This window comes from Macrosteles quadrilineatus, unplaced genomic scaffold (assembly GCF_028750875.1).
Source record: "Macrosteles quadrilineatus isolate MER2022 unplaced genomic scaffold, UCM_ALF_1.0 Scaffold_5__1_contigs__length_97177068, whole genome shotgun sequence".
NCBI classification, from domain to species: domain Eukaryota; kingdom Metazoa; phylum Arthropoda; class Insecta; order Hemiptera; family Cicadellidae; genus Macrosteles; species Macrosteles quadrilineatus.
Window position 1 is genome coordinate 69,407,188 of NW_026542598.1, and position 18,582 is coordinate 69,425,769.

General features: G+C 33.9%; 1 protein-coding gene across 1 annotated transcript in view; it reads right to left on the minus strand.

The window, feature by feature from the left end:
* Positions 1-18,582, minus strand: part of LOC128994063 (trifunctional enzyme subunit beta, mitochondrial) — a 48,550-nt gene that overhangs the window by 15,422 nt on the left and 14,546 nt on the right. Inside the window, exons 2-3 of the mRNA XM_054418290.1 lie at positions 17,482-17,650; positions 16,728-16,915 (exon numbers count right to left, since the gene is read on the minus strand). Of these exons, the coding sequence (XP_054274265.1) occupies positions 16,728-16,915; positions 17,482-17,650 (357 nt within the window). The remainder of the gene's footprint in view (positions 1-16,727; positions 16,916-17,481; positions 17,651-18,582) is intronic.

The following is an 18,582-nucleotide window of genomic DNA, read 5'->3' on the forward strand; positions in this document are numbered from 1 at the left end:
ATATAAAACTTATCATGTGATTAAAATATGTTATTAGTCATTGTTGTATTTATTTAATGAAATTGGATAAACACAATTGGAAACGGCGATTGACTACAAAACAAGCATTTACCGTTTATCAAATCCTTTGAGAAGAGCATGTTTCAAGGGCTCACACCACTGGAGTTCTGACAAGGAAGTTAATGCTGATTTCACAACTGTGAGCGTTGGAAGAAGAAAGCCCATGTACATTTCTTTCTCACCCTGAAGAATGTCCAAACCTTGGGCAATTGGCTCCATCACCTAGAGAAACATAAATTTATACAAATAAACAAACTGAAAAAAGTCTCTTAATTCATAAAGTAAACATTTGAACACAAATTGATTTTGTTTATGCTTGTTTGTGTATAAATTCATATTATAAAAGACCAATAGATCATGTACAGATTTAAATTTGATGGAAAATGTGTACAATAGTATCGTAATTAGTTTAATGTTTACACTTGGTGACGAATACTAACCTTACAGTATTCAGCAAGAAACTGAATTTCCTGAGGCCTTTTAAACATAGGTATATCCAAGTCCTTGCATAGACTGTCCAGCTTATCTTCTGATTTTACAAGAAGCTCAATAGCGTCAAACTGGGAGTTCCATCTGAAAAAAAAAAAACAGTACTGTTTATGGGCGGGCTTGGAATGAAACTAGACATTATATTTCTTTTACTGATGTTTCATTTAGTTAGGCTAATTGACCATTTTCAAGTTACACTTGATTAAAGCGATCGTTCCAACATTTTGGTCATTCCTTTGATCCGAATAGTGCTCAGCTAAATTTAAAAACGCTGTTCGTTTTGCCATTTAGAAAGGTAGTTGGAATATCTAATTGGCTGGTGTTCCACTCATTTTTAACAATTTGAGAAAGTAGTCTTCTTATCAACAACTGATTGTTGTTGACATTATCGCAACCGGTCTTTACATGAAATTTATTTCATTACTAGTCTATAAAAAGAAATTTCAGAATTGTTAATCAAAAATAAATTATTGGAGTAATACCATACCTTGTTGCTCCAGGTACAAGAAAGTACCTGCCTAGGTGCTTTTTTACGATGTCTGCACCCAATTGAGACTCGTTTTGTTTATTGAAGATGGCTTGGCATTTGGAAAACGTCAGTCGGATAATTTTCCTATAAGCAGGGTCACATTTCGCAGCCTCAGCATCAGTTGTTGCTAACAAATTCAGGGTTTGGGCAGCACAGGAGTGGTGCGGAGGAAGACGTCCATAATCATCAGAGTCTTCCAAAATCGGTGCTATGGCTATAATGTCAGGGTCTGGCACAATGTCACCCCCATCATCTTCAGTGTCTTCACAACATAAGTCTGAATAGGGTCCCGAGCCCCCAAAAAGCCTGAAAAATAAGTATCCTGTTGTTAGTAGTTCAACATCAACGTTTGTAAAAATCTATGCCATTCTACTTTCCTTCAAATTTAATTTTATTAGAAAATTTTGCAAAATTGAGGAAAATTCAAAGTATTTAATTATTTGATTATTCAGATCAAGTAGAATTATTTGAGTATAATACAAACAACTATATGTTATGTCATCTAAATATATCATTTCAAGAGTAACAAGCAACGACAATATAATTATAATAGAATATTACAAAATAATAATAAAACATATTCATAATAACTAAAAACAACACTCATCCAAAATAGTAGCAACTCTGAACGTACCGAAATGCCTTTAGAAAGTTTGATCCGTTGTCAGTGATCATCATTGAACATTTGTTTTTTATCTCAAAATCTTCTAGGATTGATTCAATAGTGTCAGCAATTACATCATATGTAGGTATTCTTCTACATGCTATACCTCTAGATCTGCACTCTAACGTTGAAGGATCGAGCCAATGGATAGTCATTCCAATATATAATCTATAAACATTAAACACATATAATCAATGTAAAATTAAAATTACCAAAGTATTAAAATGAATAATAACTATCATAATAGACAAATATCTACGTTCACGGTTGTCAGCAACCGGGAATTCCGGGCATGTGGATGGTCTAATGCCCCTAGGTCTGTTGGTATTTATTAATCACTCTCAGGAATGTAAGACATGTAAAGCGAGATGTAAAGACATGTAAAGAGATGTAAGTGACTGTGGCGATAGTCGCACAGCGAAGGCATGAGTATGTGATGTAACTTTTAAAAATATATTCTCAGTGAGGAGTTAGTAGACGAGGCTCTACTTGGAAGTTTTGATTGTTCCAAGAACTAACAAGCATTCTACATTTTAATCTTGAATATACGAAGGTTACCTAAAACAAATGATAGACTACCATTTGCGCAATGACAATTCAAAGTTTGTTGGGACAAAATTTTCTGTTTATATACAATTTAATGTGTAAAAAAATTAAATGATTGTGTGAGGAAATTTAACCAAAACAGAATCGTAAATGAATAAAAAAAATAATGTTAACAAAAAAGTACTCGTACATTATGGTTATTTAAACCCCATTAACAAATTAAATATTATTTATGTGACGACTGAGTAAATTGTAATGTTTTGAGGTGCTGCGCATGTGTCGGTGTGCATCAGTAGCAGCGCAATTATCGCTAGACTGATACCCTAGGCAGTGGTCCGCGACTGTAGCTAGCGACACTTGCGACAGTCGCTCTAAGCAAAACAGGACAACGCAAACTCCGTCAGAGCAGTGCCCGGCTACTATTTCAGAGCAATTATCGCTAACCGACTATCGCTGCAATCGCTTCAAGCAAAATAGGCCTTAAGGGATGGTAATGGGTCTGTACCTCTGGTATGTATTTTGTATATTATAAATATAAACAAGGACAGAGTGATGTCATGGTTTGGTTATGTTCTGGTTATGAATGTCGAGGGGCTAATCATACCAGGTCAGCTGTTATTGGTTCTTGCATTCCCTGGATTGTGAGTCATGCAAGGAGATATATAACAGTGTGTTGATCTTTGGATTGTTTTTTGCTAAGTAATGTGTTTTCATAAGCGCATCATAAATCAGTTGTAGCACCAGCCAACTATAATTATTTGATAAAAATTAGTAAACTGGATATTGAGTAACAATAGTAATATTTACCTTCTAAAGACTGACCAGCAGTCGGCAGTGGCACAAACTGTTGAAACTTCACTTAAAGAGCTCAGCAATTCATTTTTCATTTCGATGAAGGATTTATCCAACATGTCTATTAGTTTCTTTTTATTAGGAGGATTGTTCCCACCACATGTTTGTATAAGATTTAGAAAATCTTCGTGCTCAACAATTGAAAATGGAGAACCAGTGCCAACGATAAACCTAAGCACAGCTTTATCTAGATCGTCAGTTGTCTTTGGAATGTCGTCACCCAAATGTGCCTGTTTTTCACATTTTATCACAGGTTCGGTAAGACCAGTACAATAACTTTTTCGTTTGCGCCCCCTCCTTTCCATTTTTTCATTAAAATCACAAATCTTAGAAGGATGTGTGACCTACAAAACAAATTAAATATAGTTAACACTAGCAATCAAAATTTCTAAGTACAGTACAATTACACTGAACTAAATTACTAAAAACGTTGAATTTATAACTCACAATGGACATCACAAAACGACTATCGAGTTGACTTAAGAGCTTGAGCTTGAGCTTTTAGGGTTAGAAACAAGCAAGTGTAGATGGGGCGTGTGGGCAAATAGGCTACGCATTGTGTGTGTCAGTGTGCCTCGGACTCGCAGTATTGCCAACAAGTCAGACACCAGACGTAAAAGTAGAAGGTAATAGTACGAGTTGAATATTTAATAATAGTATTTATTTTATGAATTAAACAAAAGCTATAGATTGCCTTTTCATTGTCATTGATTACATGTTTACGATTTGTCCATAAAATATTCGTTTGCTGATAACGTTGTTAAATTTTTTACCTTTCAAAGGTAGGTAGGCTACCGTATGTTTTCATAACAATTACATTATTTATACCCTTAAATGGAAGCAGAATATAATTAATTGCAGCATAAAATGATTGATCAAATTTGACTTATTAATGAATGTAAACAAATCTTGAAATATTCCACAATTGCAACAATGTTATTTAACGGTACAGATTTCAAGACTATAGAGTTAAGATTAAGATTAATAAATATTATTTTAATAAAAAAATAAAAATTATATTCATTAAAAAATTATATTTAACTTTAAGTTAAAAACGAGACCATCATGTTTTTCTCCACTTACCTTAACATGCGCTCTCAAATTTGAAGCACTTGTGACTGATGCCTTAATTATTTTTGTTTTGGGCAAACACAATAAACATTGTAACGAGATTCCACCCTTTTCATTTTTTTCAATCTGTTGAAATATGTCACATATAGTTGGCCACTGGATATCACACTCGCCCATTGCAAACAAATAATTTAAATCTACTGTAGGCCTACTAATTAAAACTATTCCACCGTAATAACTTATTTATTAAAACTATTTAACTACCGCTAAAATATATACAAAGTAAAAACAATATTGAACTTGGGCAGCTTAAATCCCGTATCACAGGATGACGTTACTACTGCAGAAACAAATGATTAAAACTTGTCACTGTCAGATGATGAACATCAACTAAAGTGAAGTGAAGACAACAATTTGATCCTTACTTCAATCGCCAAACAAACATTTCCCCTTCCAACCACCCCTCGGCGCTTGGGGCGTTGTTATTGGCTGCCACTGCCCCCCCCCCTCCAGGCCCACTGCATGCATTCCAAAGCAACTGGACTTTGACATTCTCTTTCCCCACCCCCCGCGTTCATTGTCCGCAAGGGCGCTGACCCCTCACGGCCGCACGCAATCCTCACTGATCACGTGAAATAAATAACCCGTATTTTAGATGCATTCGCCTGATCAAAAGTCTAGCGATTTAAAAATAACGAATATATTTTCCATTCGTTAGCTATAAATCTATGTGAGTAGAAGTTATTTCCAGCACTTTTTAAAAACTAACGAATAAAATATAAGTTAGCCTAAAAAAACTAACGAATATCGCTATTTGTTAGGATTTCTATTCATAATTCCCAAGTGTGCTGTCGTCTGGCTTCAAGACTGCAAGCAAGAAGAAAATAAAAATGCTGTTTCCACCATGCAATATGTATTGATCATTCCCTGCCTCCTCCCAAGACCCCACAACACATGTAGTGTAGTGGGGTCTTGCCTAACCTCCTAAGTATAAAACCCAAACACTTGCAACAGCATTATTAGTTACATCATCATAAACACATAATTTATCTATAATTGCCGTAGTAGACCTACGCTACAGCTTTACATAAGAATTATTTAAGTGGAGAACACATTTAATAAAATATACTGATTTACTATCAAACTAAAAATAACAAAAATAATAACACATTGTTTATTGTATAGTTAGTAAAAACTCCAACTGCATATCATGTCACGAGTGAACTAACTTACTGCACGAGATTGAAATCTAAAAGTTAACTGATTTTAATAACTAATAAATGAAAAAAAACATTTTAAAATCAATAAACTCAAGTAAAACAATATCATAATTAATTAGGTACACAAAAAGGAACTCTTAACTAATATATAGATGATTATTATATCAAGAGAAAAGAAAATCAATGCTAACTTAGCAACATACAGAGATACTAGTACCCTAATTAGCAATAGCAACGTAAGTCAATGTTTTTGAAACTGCAGGGCTTTAGTTCTCGGAAGGAAGGATAGTAGGAAAACCATTAATCATTCTCGCCTGCCAGGCCGAGGGCACTCAAGGTTATAGACCCTCCTCCCCCACCCCTCCTACAACACCCCTCTGCTCCAATTGCTGACAAAATTGTGTAACGAAACTAGGAAGTAAAGGCAAAAAGAAAATTTCTTTATTCAAAACATAACACTTTTACAGATTATTTACAAAGAAATTAATTCATGGTAGTTTGGGTATTGTAAATATTTGATTGAATCTTAAGAATTATGCTTTTTGAAACCCCATCTAACTTACGATAAAAATCATTTAACTGTTGTAAAACTTTCCTAAAATTAAAAAACGCATATGCCTAACCTCTTTGTTGAGTTACTTGCTGATGCCGTACCAGATTATCAGCACCAGAAGTGTTGTAACATAATGACAATAGGAAAATAAAGGAACAAGATACAGATACACTATATCAGATATTTCTTTTCTTTTCATTATGAAAAATACAAAAATATATTTTAAATAAGGTATGGAATAAACAATAAATAATTAAACTAGTACCTTTGGATATTTATAGTCTTAGTCTAGTCAACAGTTATACAAGGTAATGGTAATAATAATAGTCTTTGACTTTGTTTTCTTGCAATGTTGCGTCATTATTTTATTAGTAGGCGACTAGCTCGGCTAGTGGCAGTGCGGCTATTGTTCTGCTTTCTGTTGTGTCTTTTAAATGTTTTGAGCAAACTTAATGTTTAATTCTTATTTGAACATTTTAGTTCCTCTGCAGTAATATATATATAATATATTAGTCCTGGACCTGACTAGGGTTCAGTGTTCATGTCGTGTATAGAGAATTTTGCTTTTGCATTTCAATATAGGTGGCTTAGGAAGTGTTTTCCACTCGAGTGTCGTCAAGTTCGCACCTGACCTGGTACGTTTTCGAGCTATGACGTCATCAACATGGCGGCTCAGCAATTTTTGAATGCGTATATTTTAGTTTAACGGATCGCGATGATTCTTTTTTTGTTTGAAAGATATTTTTACAAACTATCTTTTTTGTATTTACACATTTGTTGTAAACTTAATATTCACCCCACAATATTGAAAAACGTCGTTGTTATTATTATTATTATATTTATTGTTTTGCTTATAACTTCTTAACCGCTGATAAAATCAAATACCACCCGTTGCAAAAGTTGCAGATAATTCTGGGTACCCTTTCCAATGATACCAAACAATATGTGATTAGACCTAAAAATAAAGCAAAGAGATTGAATAAACCGTAAACAGACACTGAATGTGGTGTACGGTCCGGGAAAGATTTAGTCCTGGGACCCATCTATATAAATAAAATTACAGTTTTGTCTGTACAGTGTACATTGCTTAGAATCATGCAGTTTTTGGTTATTTTTACGTTTCATAGCCTAAGGAAGCCGAAACGAGCCTTATCTCAATTTCTGTCTGTATGTCTGTTTGTCCATTCTGTGACTCCGTCTGTAACGCCAAAATGTCATTTCACGCGGCCTACTCCTAGAAAACTAGAGTACCGATCCGATCAAGGTTCTAATCGTTTTTCTGCATTTACTGGATTGGTGAGAGTGTCTTTGGCTATAAAAACATGGCCTCGCTTCGAAAACAAAATAACGAACCACTAAAAACCCAATTTTTTTCGATTTTTGTCAAATTTTCTCCCAATGTTTACTATTACATTTTATGAAATAACGATCAGCTGTTTGGATTAGTTCTCACTTCTAAACTAGCTGTCACTGATATGTTTACATTAAAAGTTGTTTACAAATACCGCAACCATTTCCGATCAAGTTTAGTCAGCACATCCAAACCAAGTGAGATTAAAAACGTTGTGCCTTACTTAACCGGTTTAGTTAATCGCAAGTGCAACGATTGTTCTTGAGTTTTGATAACCGGGGAAAATACCGTGAATCAGAGTTGTATTAGTGCAAGGAAACTTACATTTTTTTATCATCGGCACCAATACCGTAGTTTACAAAGGTTTCCACTCATTGACGGCGCTTCAAGGACAGTTGTGTAAAGTGCAAAGTAAAAAATCACAACCACAGTGGGTGATCGTGGATGTTGCTGCGATCTTGGAAGATCTGTCTGATTTCGCTGTGATCGTACCGTAACGGAGTAAACTCGCTTTTCCAGTGTCACTTTTGGTTTCTATTTACTTACATTTCGACAACGATATCGGTACTTTTCCTATTTAGGAAATAAAACTACGTACAAAACCCCAGATTTGTGCGTTTTTTGTAACATTTCCTCCGAATGTTTGCTAGATATGTACCTACCGATTATCGTTTAGAGATTGCGTAATCTTTTAAATGAGAAACCTTTGTTTGGATAAAGGTGATTTCTTCAAACTGCCATTAATATGTTAACATTAAAAGCTGCTTACAAATAATGCTATTAATGGGAAATAACTTTGATTTTCGAAAACTTAAAAAAAATTTAAACCAAAGGAGATTAATAACTTCGGTACTGCACCACATCAAGTGAAAGTTTTTTTAGCAAACCATAGTAAGTTTTTAAAGCTTTACGTTGTTAATGTTACATGTTTTGTGGCCTGTGTATTTATTTATTTATATATTTGCCAACAGATTAATTAACACCTATAATACAGTTTGATTAGAAGGACATAAATGGATATTATAAATACATAATGTGAAAGTTTGTTTGTTTGTTTGAAGTTCAATCACGCATTAACTACTGGGCGGATTGGGCTGAAATTTGACATGTTGATAGCTCACATTCCCGGTTAACATATAGGCATATTTTATCTCAAAAATCCTTTCGGGACCGCCCCAGTGGCTCTGTAGTTCCCCATGTTAACCGTATGAGTATTCATATTTAAAGAATTTAGTCAGCTGTTACAACTAAAAAGGTTGGTTCTATCGTTCTATGATATTCCAATTCATTAAAAAGTTATAAGATTTACCAACAGGATGCAGCACTATATCTTTTTGGCTTTTTTATGAAAACAGATAATTTGAACTAAGCAGCAACAAAAAACTGTGATACCCAATGAGAACTAACAGGGTGCACACTGGAGAAACCTGTTTCAGGAAACTTGTTTCATTAAATTGGTTTCAAATCAAATCAAATCAATCTTTATTCATTCATAATGTGTACATGAGTAATCATACAACGGAATAGTGTCATTTCCTTATAGCTAACAGGGCTTATAGCGTATAATACATATTTACAATTGGTTATACTCTTCAATTGAATAAATAGGATTTGATGTAATATAATTTTTTAACTTAATTTTAAATTTATTAACATTATTTTCTTTTTTTTTATTTCTTTAGGTAACGTTCTAAAAAACTTTGCTCCTGCATATGATGGTTTTTTTGTATAGAGTTGCAATCTGTGATGAGTGGGAATGATTTCCGATTTATTTCTGGTATTGTATGGGTGAGTTGGATGGTTTATTAATGGCTTGCTTGAATTCAAAGTTTTGTAAACCATAATTGTATCAAAAATATATTGTCCATAAACTGTAATAATTTGAAGATTTTTGAAATGCTCTCTACAGGATACTTCTTGATGAAGATTTTTAATTATCCGAATTGCTTTTTTTTGTAATTTTTGAATTTTATCAAGATTTTCGTGTTTAGTGGAGCCATAAAGACAGATGCCAAATGATATATGGGAATGTATATAGGATTGGTATATTAGTTTGAGTATTGATTGACTACATAAATCTGCCATTTTTCTCAAGGCACATAAACCTGAATTGATTTTTGATATGATTTTGTCCACATGTTCATTCCAATTTAGGTTGCCATCTATTAGTAGACCGAGAAATTTTGTGCTAAGAATTTGTTCAATAGGTTCGGAATCCATCATAACAACAGGTTCTGCTGTGGTTTTTGACTGAGCTGTTTTAAATGAAATATAATTTGTTTTGTCAACATTTAGCTGTAAATTATGATTTTTGAAAAATTGAACATTTCCTAATTCTAGGAAAGACAAAATTTCAATATGTTCTATTGTTTTATCTGAGATTTTTAAGTTAGTATCATCGGCGTATAAACATATACTGCTTTTCTCAGGGTTTGATAGTGAAGTTGATGTATTTTTTAGATAGCATATGAAAAGAAGGGGCCCTAAAATTGATCCTTGAGGAACTCCAAATCGTACTTTTTTAAATTGTGATTTATGATTTGAAATTACATTAACAGAACAACTAGTTAATTGGACAAACTGGAATCTATTGTCAAGGTATGAACAAAACCAATCTAATGTAGATTTGACTATCCCCAGAGACTTTAATTTACTAATAAGTAATGTATGATTTACATTATCAAATGCCTTTGACAGATCCATGAATATACCAATGCATGGGTCTCCAAAGTCGATTGAGTCAATTATTGATTCTATGAAAGCAATACTTGCAGTAATTACCGATTTTCCACAGCAAAAACCATGCTGAATGTCATCTATTAAGTGGTTCTTAACTAGAAATTCTGTTAATTGAATGTAGACTGCTTTTTCATAAATTTTAGAAAATGTTGGTAACAAGGATAACGGGCGATAATTTGACGGATTTTTAACATCATTTTTTTATGTAATGGAATAATTTTTGCAATTTTTAATTTATCCGGGAAGACTCCTGAGACAAATGATGAGTTTATGAGATGACTTAAAATACAGCTGATTTCATTTTTAATGGATTTTAACAAAAATATAGGGATTTCATCATACCCACTCGAACTCTTATTTTTAAGGGAACTGATGATTTCTTCTATTTCTAGTACTACCACCTCTCTTAATCTAAACATTGGTTTCATTTCCCATTTGGCAGAATCTAATATTACATCATTACTATCTGTACAATTGTTTATTTGAGATAAATCAATGTTATTTTTTACCACATTTACAAAGAAATCATTAAGGGCCGGTTGCTGAGCTCCAGATCTATAAGTCCTGGACTTAATGAGTCCAGGACTCAAATAAGCTCTCGGATCTAAATCGTCTTGCTGAGACACGGATCTATCTCTGAAACTCCAGGATCTATAAGTCCTGGACCTATTTGAGTCCAGAACTTAAAGCAATAAAGATTGAGGGAATTATAGAGTATTTGGCGTTGTGATGTTGGCAATGGGTGACAGCCGAGCCGGGCTGTCTGCTCCGCGCTTCGTAAACAATAGACATCACCCCACGATACATACTCGCGATTGGCTAATGCTAGAATTCCAAAGTGACACTTTCTTCAAAACTACTTATATCGTGCGTTTTTGGTCACTTTTGACAGTTAGACCTATCAGCTGAAAGTGACGGAGAGAGTGACAACGACCGAATCATAATATATATTTTTTTCAATTAAATTGAGTGGCAAACTTATTATTTTAATTTTTTTATATAGGGTCGTAATATTTGTAATGAAAATATTATAGTTAGAGGTAATGGCTGAGAAAAGCGTTATAGCGTTATAGTGAACAGCGTATCGTAGTGTTTTAAGTATAAGGTTGAAATAAAAAATCAATGCAAATCCAGTTAAATGCGATTTGGAGTACCACAAAGGTTCATTCATAATATAAATTAATGTTTTTAGATAAATTATGTTATTAGATCAATTATTATTTTTATAAATTATTATTTAGATAAATTATATATATTAGATAACCAAAATCGAAAAGAGTAGTTTTATAATGTGTTGATTATTCTAATTTAACAATTTCTGGGTAGGTGCAAACTCACGAAAGACTCAATTTACTGGAAACTATTTAAATGTCAAAACTTGTAGAGCCGAAATATTATAGCTTTTGTACAGGAAATACAAATGATATGGTCCATGTTATTTTTTAACATAAAATTCAGCATGAACAAAAAAATGGCCCTAAACAAACACAACATATAAACTAAAACTAAAAATACCAGGTCTGGGACCTGTTTCATAACAAAATACAAACTAATAATATTAGTCTTGTTATTTGTAAAACTGAAATTTTGTTTTATAACAGGAAAATACTAACTTACAAGCTACACAAATTACAAAATAAAGTAATATTGTATGCTTGTACGTCGCCTGGCCCAAACATTTTCAAATTTGTCAAATGTTTGAAATCAGTTCAAATAGACACGTATCCACTCATGAATAGTACCAACCCTAACACCTACTTGAAAAAAGTAATCTAAAGGCAAAGTGGCTAACAGAAAAACCTTTACAGTTAGGAGAGGGTAAATTGGGCTATGGACTTTGTAAAATGTGTGTGGTATAGAGCTTGTGTAGAAAATAAAATGTAAATATAAGGTTAAGTATTGTGTATATAGTTCTTGTGTTTTTGTATATAGTTGAATCAATTACATGAATAATATTTTAATTACTATTTATATTACATACTCTTTTTCCAAGTAGATTTTTGTAAATTATAAATATGGTTACAAATGGGACTGGTCGAATATACTGAGTTAAAAGTATGATAAGTAATGTTTTAATAAGCCCATGATAAAATACTATATAGTACAGTCGTAGTAAAAGTTTAATATAGTACATATAAGTGCATGTCGCATTTAAGTATAAGTGAGTACTACCATTAGTTCACAATCGAGTATGATATTCAATAAGAATGGAAGTCATAACTCTAACCCATTCGACTCTGCATGTTGGGTGTCTCAAACTACTTATAAGATAGAGCAGGAATTACATTTACTAAAATTTACTACAAGGATTTTTCTAAAACAATGTTTTATTGCAATATGTAAAAATTGAAACATTGTCATTTTTGTAAATTAAACACATCGGTTTCGTAGTAAATAAATCACGGGCAAACAAATATTCTTTTTTGTTAGCGGATGTTTGTCAATTAAAAAAAATAGCATGTCTTAAATTATCAATTCCAGTTTCTAGGATGATACATAATATGGATACCTAATATATACGTTCTAATATGATGATGATATAACGCGCAAACAAGGTTAATACACTCTGTTAAGTCTAGAATCTAATTTAAATCCTGCCCTTGCCGAGGATCTAAAATCGTAGTGTTTTAAGTTCTGGACTTAACGGATTTTACTAGATCCTTGTCTCAGCAAGAGACGAGAATCTAAGTTAAGTTCTGGACTTATAGGTCCTTGTCTCAGCAAGTCAATTTTTAAACTCCAGAGTCTAACCAGCCAAATAAACTCCGGAGTCTAATAAGTTCTGGACTTCGTTAACGCCCTATCTCAGCAAGCCATTTCTTAGACTCCAGAGTCTAAAGCCGGTTTAAGTCTAGAACTTAGCTAAATCCCGAGCTCAGCAATAAATCTTACTAATATTATAAATCTGAAAGTTTGTGAGTTTGTGTGTGTGTTGCTCAATCACGCATAAACTACTGGACGGATTGGGCTGAAATTTGGCATGATGATAGCTCACATTCCCGATTAACATTAAAGCATATTCTTATCTCAAAAATCCTTTCGGGATCCGCCCCAGTGGCTCTGTAGTTCCCCATGTTAACCTTATGATTTTTCATATTTAAAAGGAATTAATGAATCTTAACAGCTGTTTCAATTAAACAAGTTGGTTCTGTTCTATGATGTTCAATAGCATCAAAGTTACAAGGATTACCAACACGGTGCAGCACAATTTTTTTTTTTTATTTATGACAACAGCTAATTTCCAACCAAAAGGTGAGTGAGCGTTTTTATAAACACGTCAAAATGAGGTGTCCCTTGAAGGGGGTTTCTATTGAAACATTTTTAGTTGTCCCCCGAATCCCCCCTTTTGGGGGACACTCAAAAATTTTAAATGTAAACCCCCTTCAAGTGACACCTCATTTTGAAGTGTTTACAAAAACTTAAAGAATGGTGAAAACCAGAGCTCGCTATCTCTTCTCTATCCAAAATGGCAGCCAATATTAACAATTTTACCATTGATAAAAATTTGACAACATTTGACACACATTTGACGGGCTACCATTTTGGATAGAGAAGAGATAGAAACCTCTAGTTTTCACCATTCTTTAAGTTTTTGTAAACTCTTCAAAATGAGGTGTCACTTGAAGGGGGTTTACATTTAAAATATTTGAGTTGCCCCCCAAATCCCCCCTTTTGGAGGGACACTCAAAAATTTCAAAATGATAAAATTAAACTTCCTGCTAAGATTGCTCGACCACCTAAAGGATAAATCTGTATATTTACTTGGAAAAATATTAGAGGGGGGGGGGTCTTGACTTTTTATTCACCCTGTATATTAATATCCCCTGCAACAATGATACACTTATACTTATTGTTCAGAAATTCTAAAAGTACAGTTAATCTGTCTAAAAATGTTTCAGCTCTTGACTTACAGGGGATCTGTAAACTGCTACAACTACTACTTTAAAATTGTTAATTAAAAATTTACATATACAAAATTCAAACTGTTTTTCTTCTATTAATTTATTTTTCAAAGAGTCAGGAATTGTAACTATTTTTTGTTTCATTTCATTGGTAGATAGTCACATTACCCCACCTTTGCGTGACAGCTTCCGAGTAAAATATGACCCTACAGAATAGTATTCTATATTTAAGCGCTCAATTTCTTCCTCTTTCATATCATGTTCTGTCAAGATAACAATATGTGCTTTTATTTCATTCAAAGTTATTTGCAAAGCCTCAATTTTGGATTTTAAATATACAATATCTATATATACAATATCTTGAGTATTGGTTGGTATGCCAGCAATGGCATGTGACTCATGTTGGGGGGGAATTGGAGTGAGAGCTCTGGTATTTTGGACGTATTTTATTTTCAATTTCTTAAGTATTTGTTAGTATGCCACCAATGGAATGTGACTCATGTTGAGGGAATTGGGATGTAGCATTCCAGCCCTATCGCCATTATGCCCCCAGCATAGCAAGAATGGCCCTGCCAGTACATCTTGGGAATAGGTCTGTTTAAGAGAGAAAACTTCTCTCTTGGCATTCTGAAAACAAAACTAAAGGCTAAAATATAAATATCTTAGTTAAACTTGAAATAAACAGAGAAAAACTATAAACCCAAGAGAATCACAGTATTGAAAAAAAACGATCGTTCTCTGCTAATTAATTTCCGTGGATGCGATTTTTCAACATTTAAATGCATTGAAATTCATAAAATGCCCATAAACGAGTAGCCTACACCAATTTAAGAAAGAGAAAAATGAATAAATCTAGTTACAAATTATTATTGAACTTACAATTAAACTAAGTGTTTTAATTAACGATTTTGCAACTTGCCTGTCTCTTAAATAGGCCTAGCCTAAGAATTGAGGTTGATTTATCTTGGTTGTACATATTTATTGAACAACCCAAACTAAAAACGGACTTTAGCAGCGAATTCAGCCCACTCAAAAGTACTATTTTACCATATTTAATAGTCTTATTATATAAAAAGTTATTATTTTTATAACTTAAAAATATAATGTTTACTCTAAACCCCATGATTCTGTCACGGCATTTAGAAAATAGCAATCTTGCATTGCTAATCCCAGTGATGCATTTTTCTAAAATATAATTTCAATGACCAGCTTAAAATAGGTTTATAACAAAACAGTAACTCATATTCGTTCAAAATATACGTATATTGTCTATGTAATATAAAAATATACTAAAATAAAGCTTAATCCACTCACCTCTTTCCTTGTTTGAATCACTAAGAACCTAAAGGAAAACACCTGTTTCGTGAAACGTCATCATTCAAACTGATATATGAGCCAGACAACATGGCACCAGCAGCCATCAAAGACATTTAAAATAAACTCCAAAAGTTGAATTTACTTCTTATATAAAGATTAAACGTCTTTGACCAACAATATTCTTGTTATTGGCGAGAAAGTACGAGAATCACAGTATTTGGGTGAGTCACGGTATTTGGCAATTTACCTTAGATCAAACTAAATAAATACTTTACTTTAAAATGGCGACCATACGAATGTAGGTATTTTAAGCCAAGTATGAATGGAGTTGAGTGTAGGATGAGTGGCGCAACCTTATAGTCTTTTAGTGACTAAGGCCGACATGTTCCTTATACACAGCTGTTAATTAATAGCCCATACAGCCAATGGCAACTAAGGGGCCTACAGTTTTGTTGATAACTCTACTTATTTGAAGTAAAACAAATTTTATATCAAACTAATTTAATATTGTAATATCAGAAAACTAGCTTCATCACAACTCAAGACAAACTGAATCAAAACATAAATAAACAATTATTCATTCTGATAGCCCCTGGACTACGAATAATGACTTATATAGGCTTACCTCCGTCAGTAGTCCAAAATTGTGTCTTTTTCAACTAATGTTGTTCAAAGCTTACATGTTTCGTTGCACTGCAACATCGTCAGAGCTTTTTGTCAAAAACATCAAATGATTTATTACATAAAACAAAACACGGAACACGAAACATTTAAACACGTAATAACACGTGCCGTGTCGATAGCGCTATCGTGTTATTACGTGTTTAAATGTTTCGTGTTCCGTGTTTTGTTTTATGTATAAATCATTTGATGTTTTTGACAAAAAGCTCTGACGTTGTTGCAGTGCAACGAAACATAAGCTTTGAACAACATTAGTTGAAAAAGACACAATTTTGGACTACTGACGGAGGTAAGCCTATATAAGTAAATAAACAACAATAACAATAAAAATCTGTTACGCTACTGCTTGCAGTTGAGGCAATACTCAAGCTGTAAATAAGTTATGAAAATGAAATAATATAGGCCTACATAAATACAATATTTTTTCATATTATATTATCAAGTAATATTATAAACGCAATTAAAAAATAAAACAAAAAAACCGGTAACTATTGACTTTTGGCCCAAAACGCGAGGAGCACCAAAATTATCGGCCCGACCCAAACCAAAAAAGTCTGACACGTAGACCCCTAAGTAAAAGGTACAGAAATAACTGACATAGGCCTACACTGTAGCGACTTCATAAGGGTTGCGAGTACAGTAGACGCAACACAGACAACAAACATAACAAGTCCAGAATTATCAATAGCACACCTATCACTCAAGACCTGTAATGTAAGGAAAACGTAGAATCAAGTAGCCTATAGGACATACCTGTAGTGATTCCCTGGTTACTAGATATGCAGGCCATTGTCACAGTGTGTGCTGGGGTTTTGTCTGAGAATCCTGCACATAAAGCAGCTTCTCTGCCGATGTTGCTTGTCTTGACCTCTTGAATCACAGTTCCGTAGACGATGTAGTCCACCAACTCCTTTGGGATACCTGTCTTCTTCATCAGACCTCTGCGGGAAGAAATACATCGGGTTTTGAGAGAATTTCGTTTTGTACTAAATTATGGCTAACACGATAGCTAACACTAATTTTAATTGGTTGATTTGGCTAAATAAATTAAATGAAATGAAATGCATTTTTTTTTTATAATTCAACGCAAACAACAAGAACGATTAGTGTAGTTCATTTACAGTTTATTAATCTAAGTCACTCTGATAAATGTATTCAAATGCTATAATATTTTTATTCTTAGACTAATAAAAAATTTAAAAGAAAGAACAATTTTCAATAATATCAAATTACATTGATAGCCTTGTTGACGTTCGCAAAATCATAGCTAGAATCTTAAATGTTCTCAGTGTTGATGCTAAAATCGCCAACTCATTGATTTCACTAACTTTTGAGAAATTACGCACTTTAGACATTAATTAGCTACAAACAACATCAATAAAAACAAACAACAATGAACAACCCTACAAGTAAAAATTAATAATTCCCAAAATTTATGTTTGGAATAGACTGATTTTAATAAATAGTGGGGTTACAGTCGGTCTTTACGGTAGATAGCTATACTTACACCAATGAGTGCCTAGCTAGTTCATGGGGCATCAGGTTTGCGTAGTCGGTACCAGAGAGAAGGAAAGGTGTTCGAACACCATCAACGAAAACTATATTCTTCCCCGTTCTGTCAGGTACAGTCTTCCTTGGCGAGTAGACAATTCCTGTGGTCGAAAGGCATTGGATACCTGAAATAATTAAAACCATATAAGTTAATAGCGACAAAACCAAATACTTACTTAAAGACAATACTTAGCCCACTTAAGGTCTTTAATCTTTTGTGCCTAAACCTAAAATACTAACATATTTCACACCAAATGTTATAGAGGATGGCGTGTGGGAAGGGATGAGGAACTGCTCCCAACAACATGAGAGTCACACTAGTAGACACTAGTACAATAGTGTTAAGTCAATCAAATGGCAAACAACTGTTGGAATGACTGTACAAAATAACAAAAGGGACATGGTACAGTTGTGGAATAGTACAGTGTTGGAGTGGTGCATCCTGCTTGCCACCAGGGCCGCGTTAAGGGTCAGTGGCGCCCTGGGCAAACCCAAAAGCAGCACCCCCCTTATATATATAACTAAAAGGTTTTGACCACAGCGGTGTAGGGAGGTGAAAATGGAAGGGGGTTGACTCATCAGTTCGCCGATATCCACAGCAGGTGGGTTGGGGGGGGGGGGGGGGGAATTGAACTTGTTAGTTGCTATACAAGCGAATGCCTCTTGCCCTGCACCAATAGCTAATGCACTACGCAGTGATTATTGTTCAGTACAGTACAGTGTGCAGTTCATTACACACGTATTGAACGATAGGCCTATGCATATACAGTAGACTCCCTCTTATCCGGACACCTTTTAACCGGACATCGGTTTAACCGGACTACACTCGGCGGAAATGACATCTCTTTCACCGGACAATTTTTATCAGCACATTGGTTTAACCGGACTACTAGTAGATCGGCAGGAAGTGGGCAGTACTGAAACGACTGTTCTCGTGGGAAAGATTTGAGACCAGTGATCACGTGTCTAAATACAATGCTCTCATAAATTTAAGTCGAATATCACAGTAAACAGTCCATTTTAACGAGTTTTTGGGGACGTCGGTTTAACTGGAAAC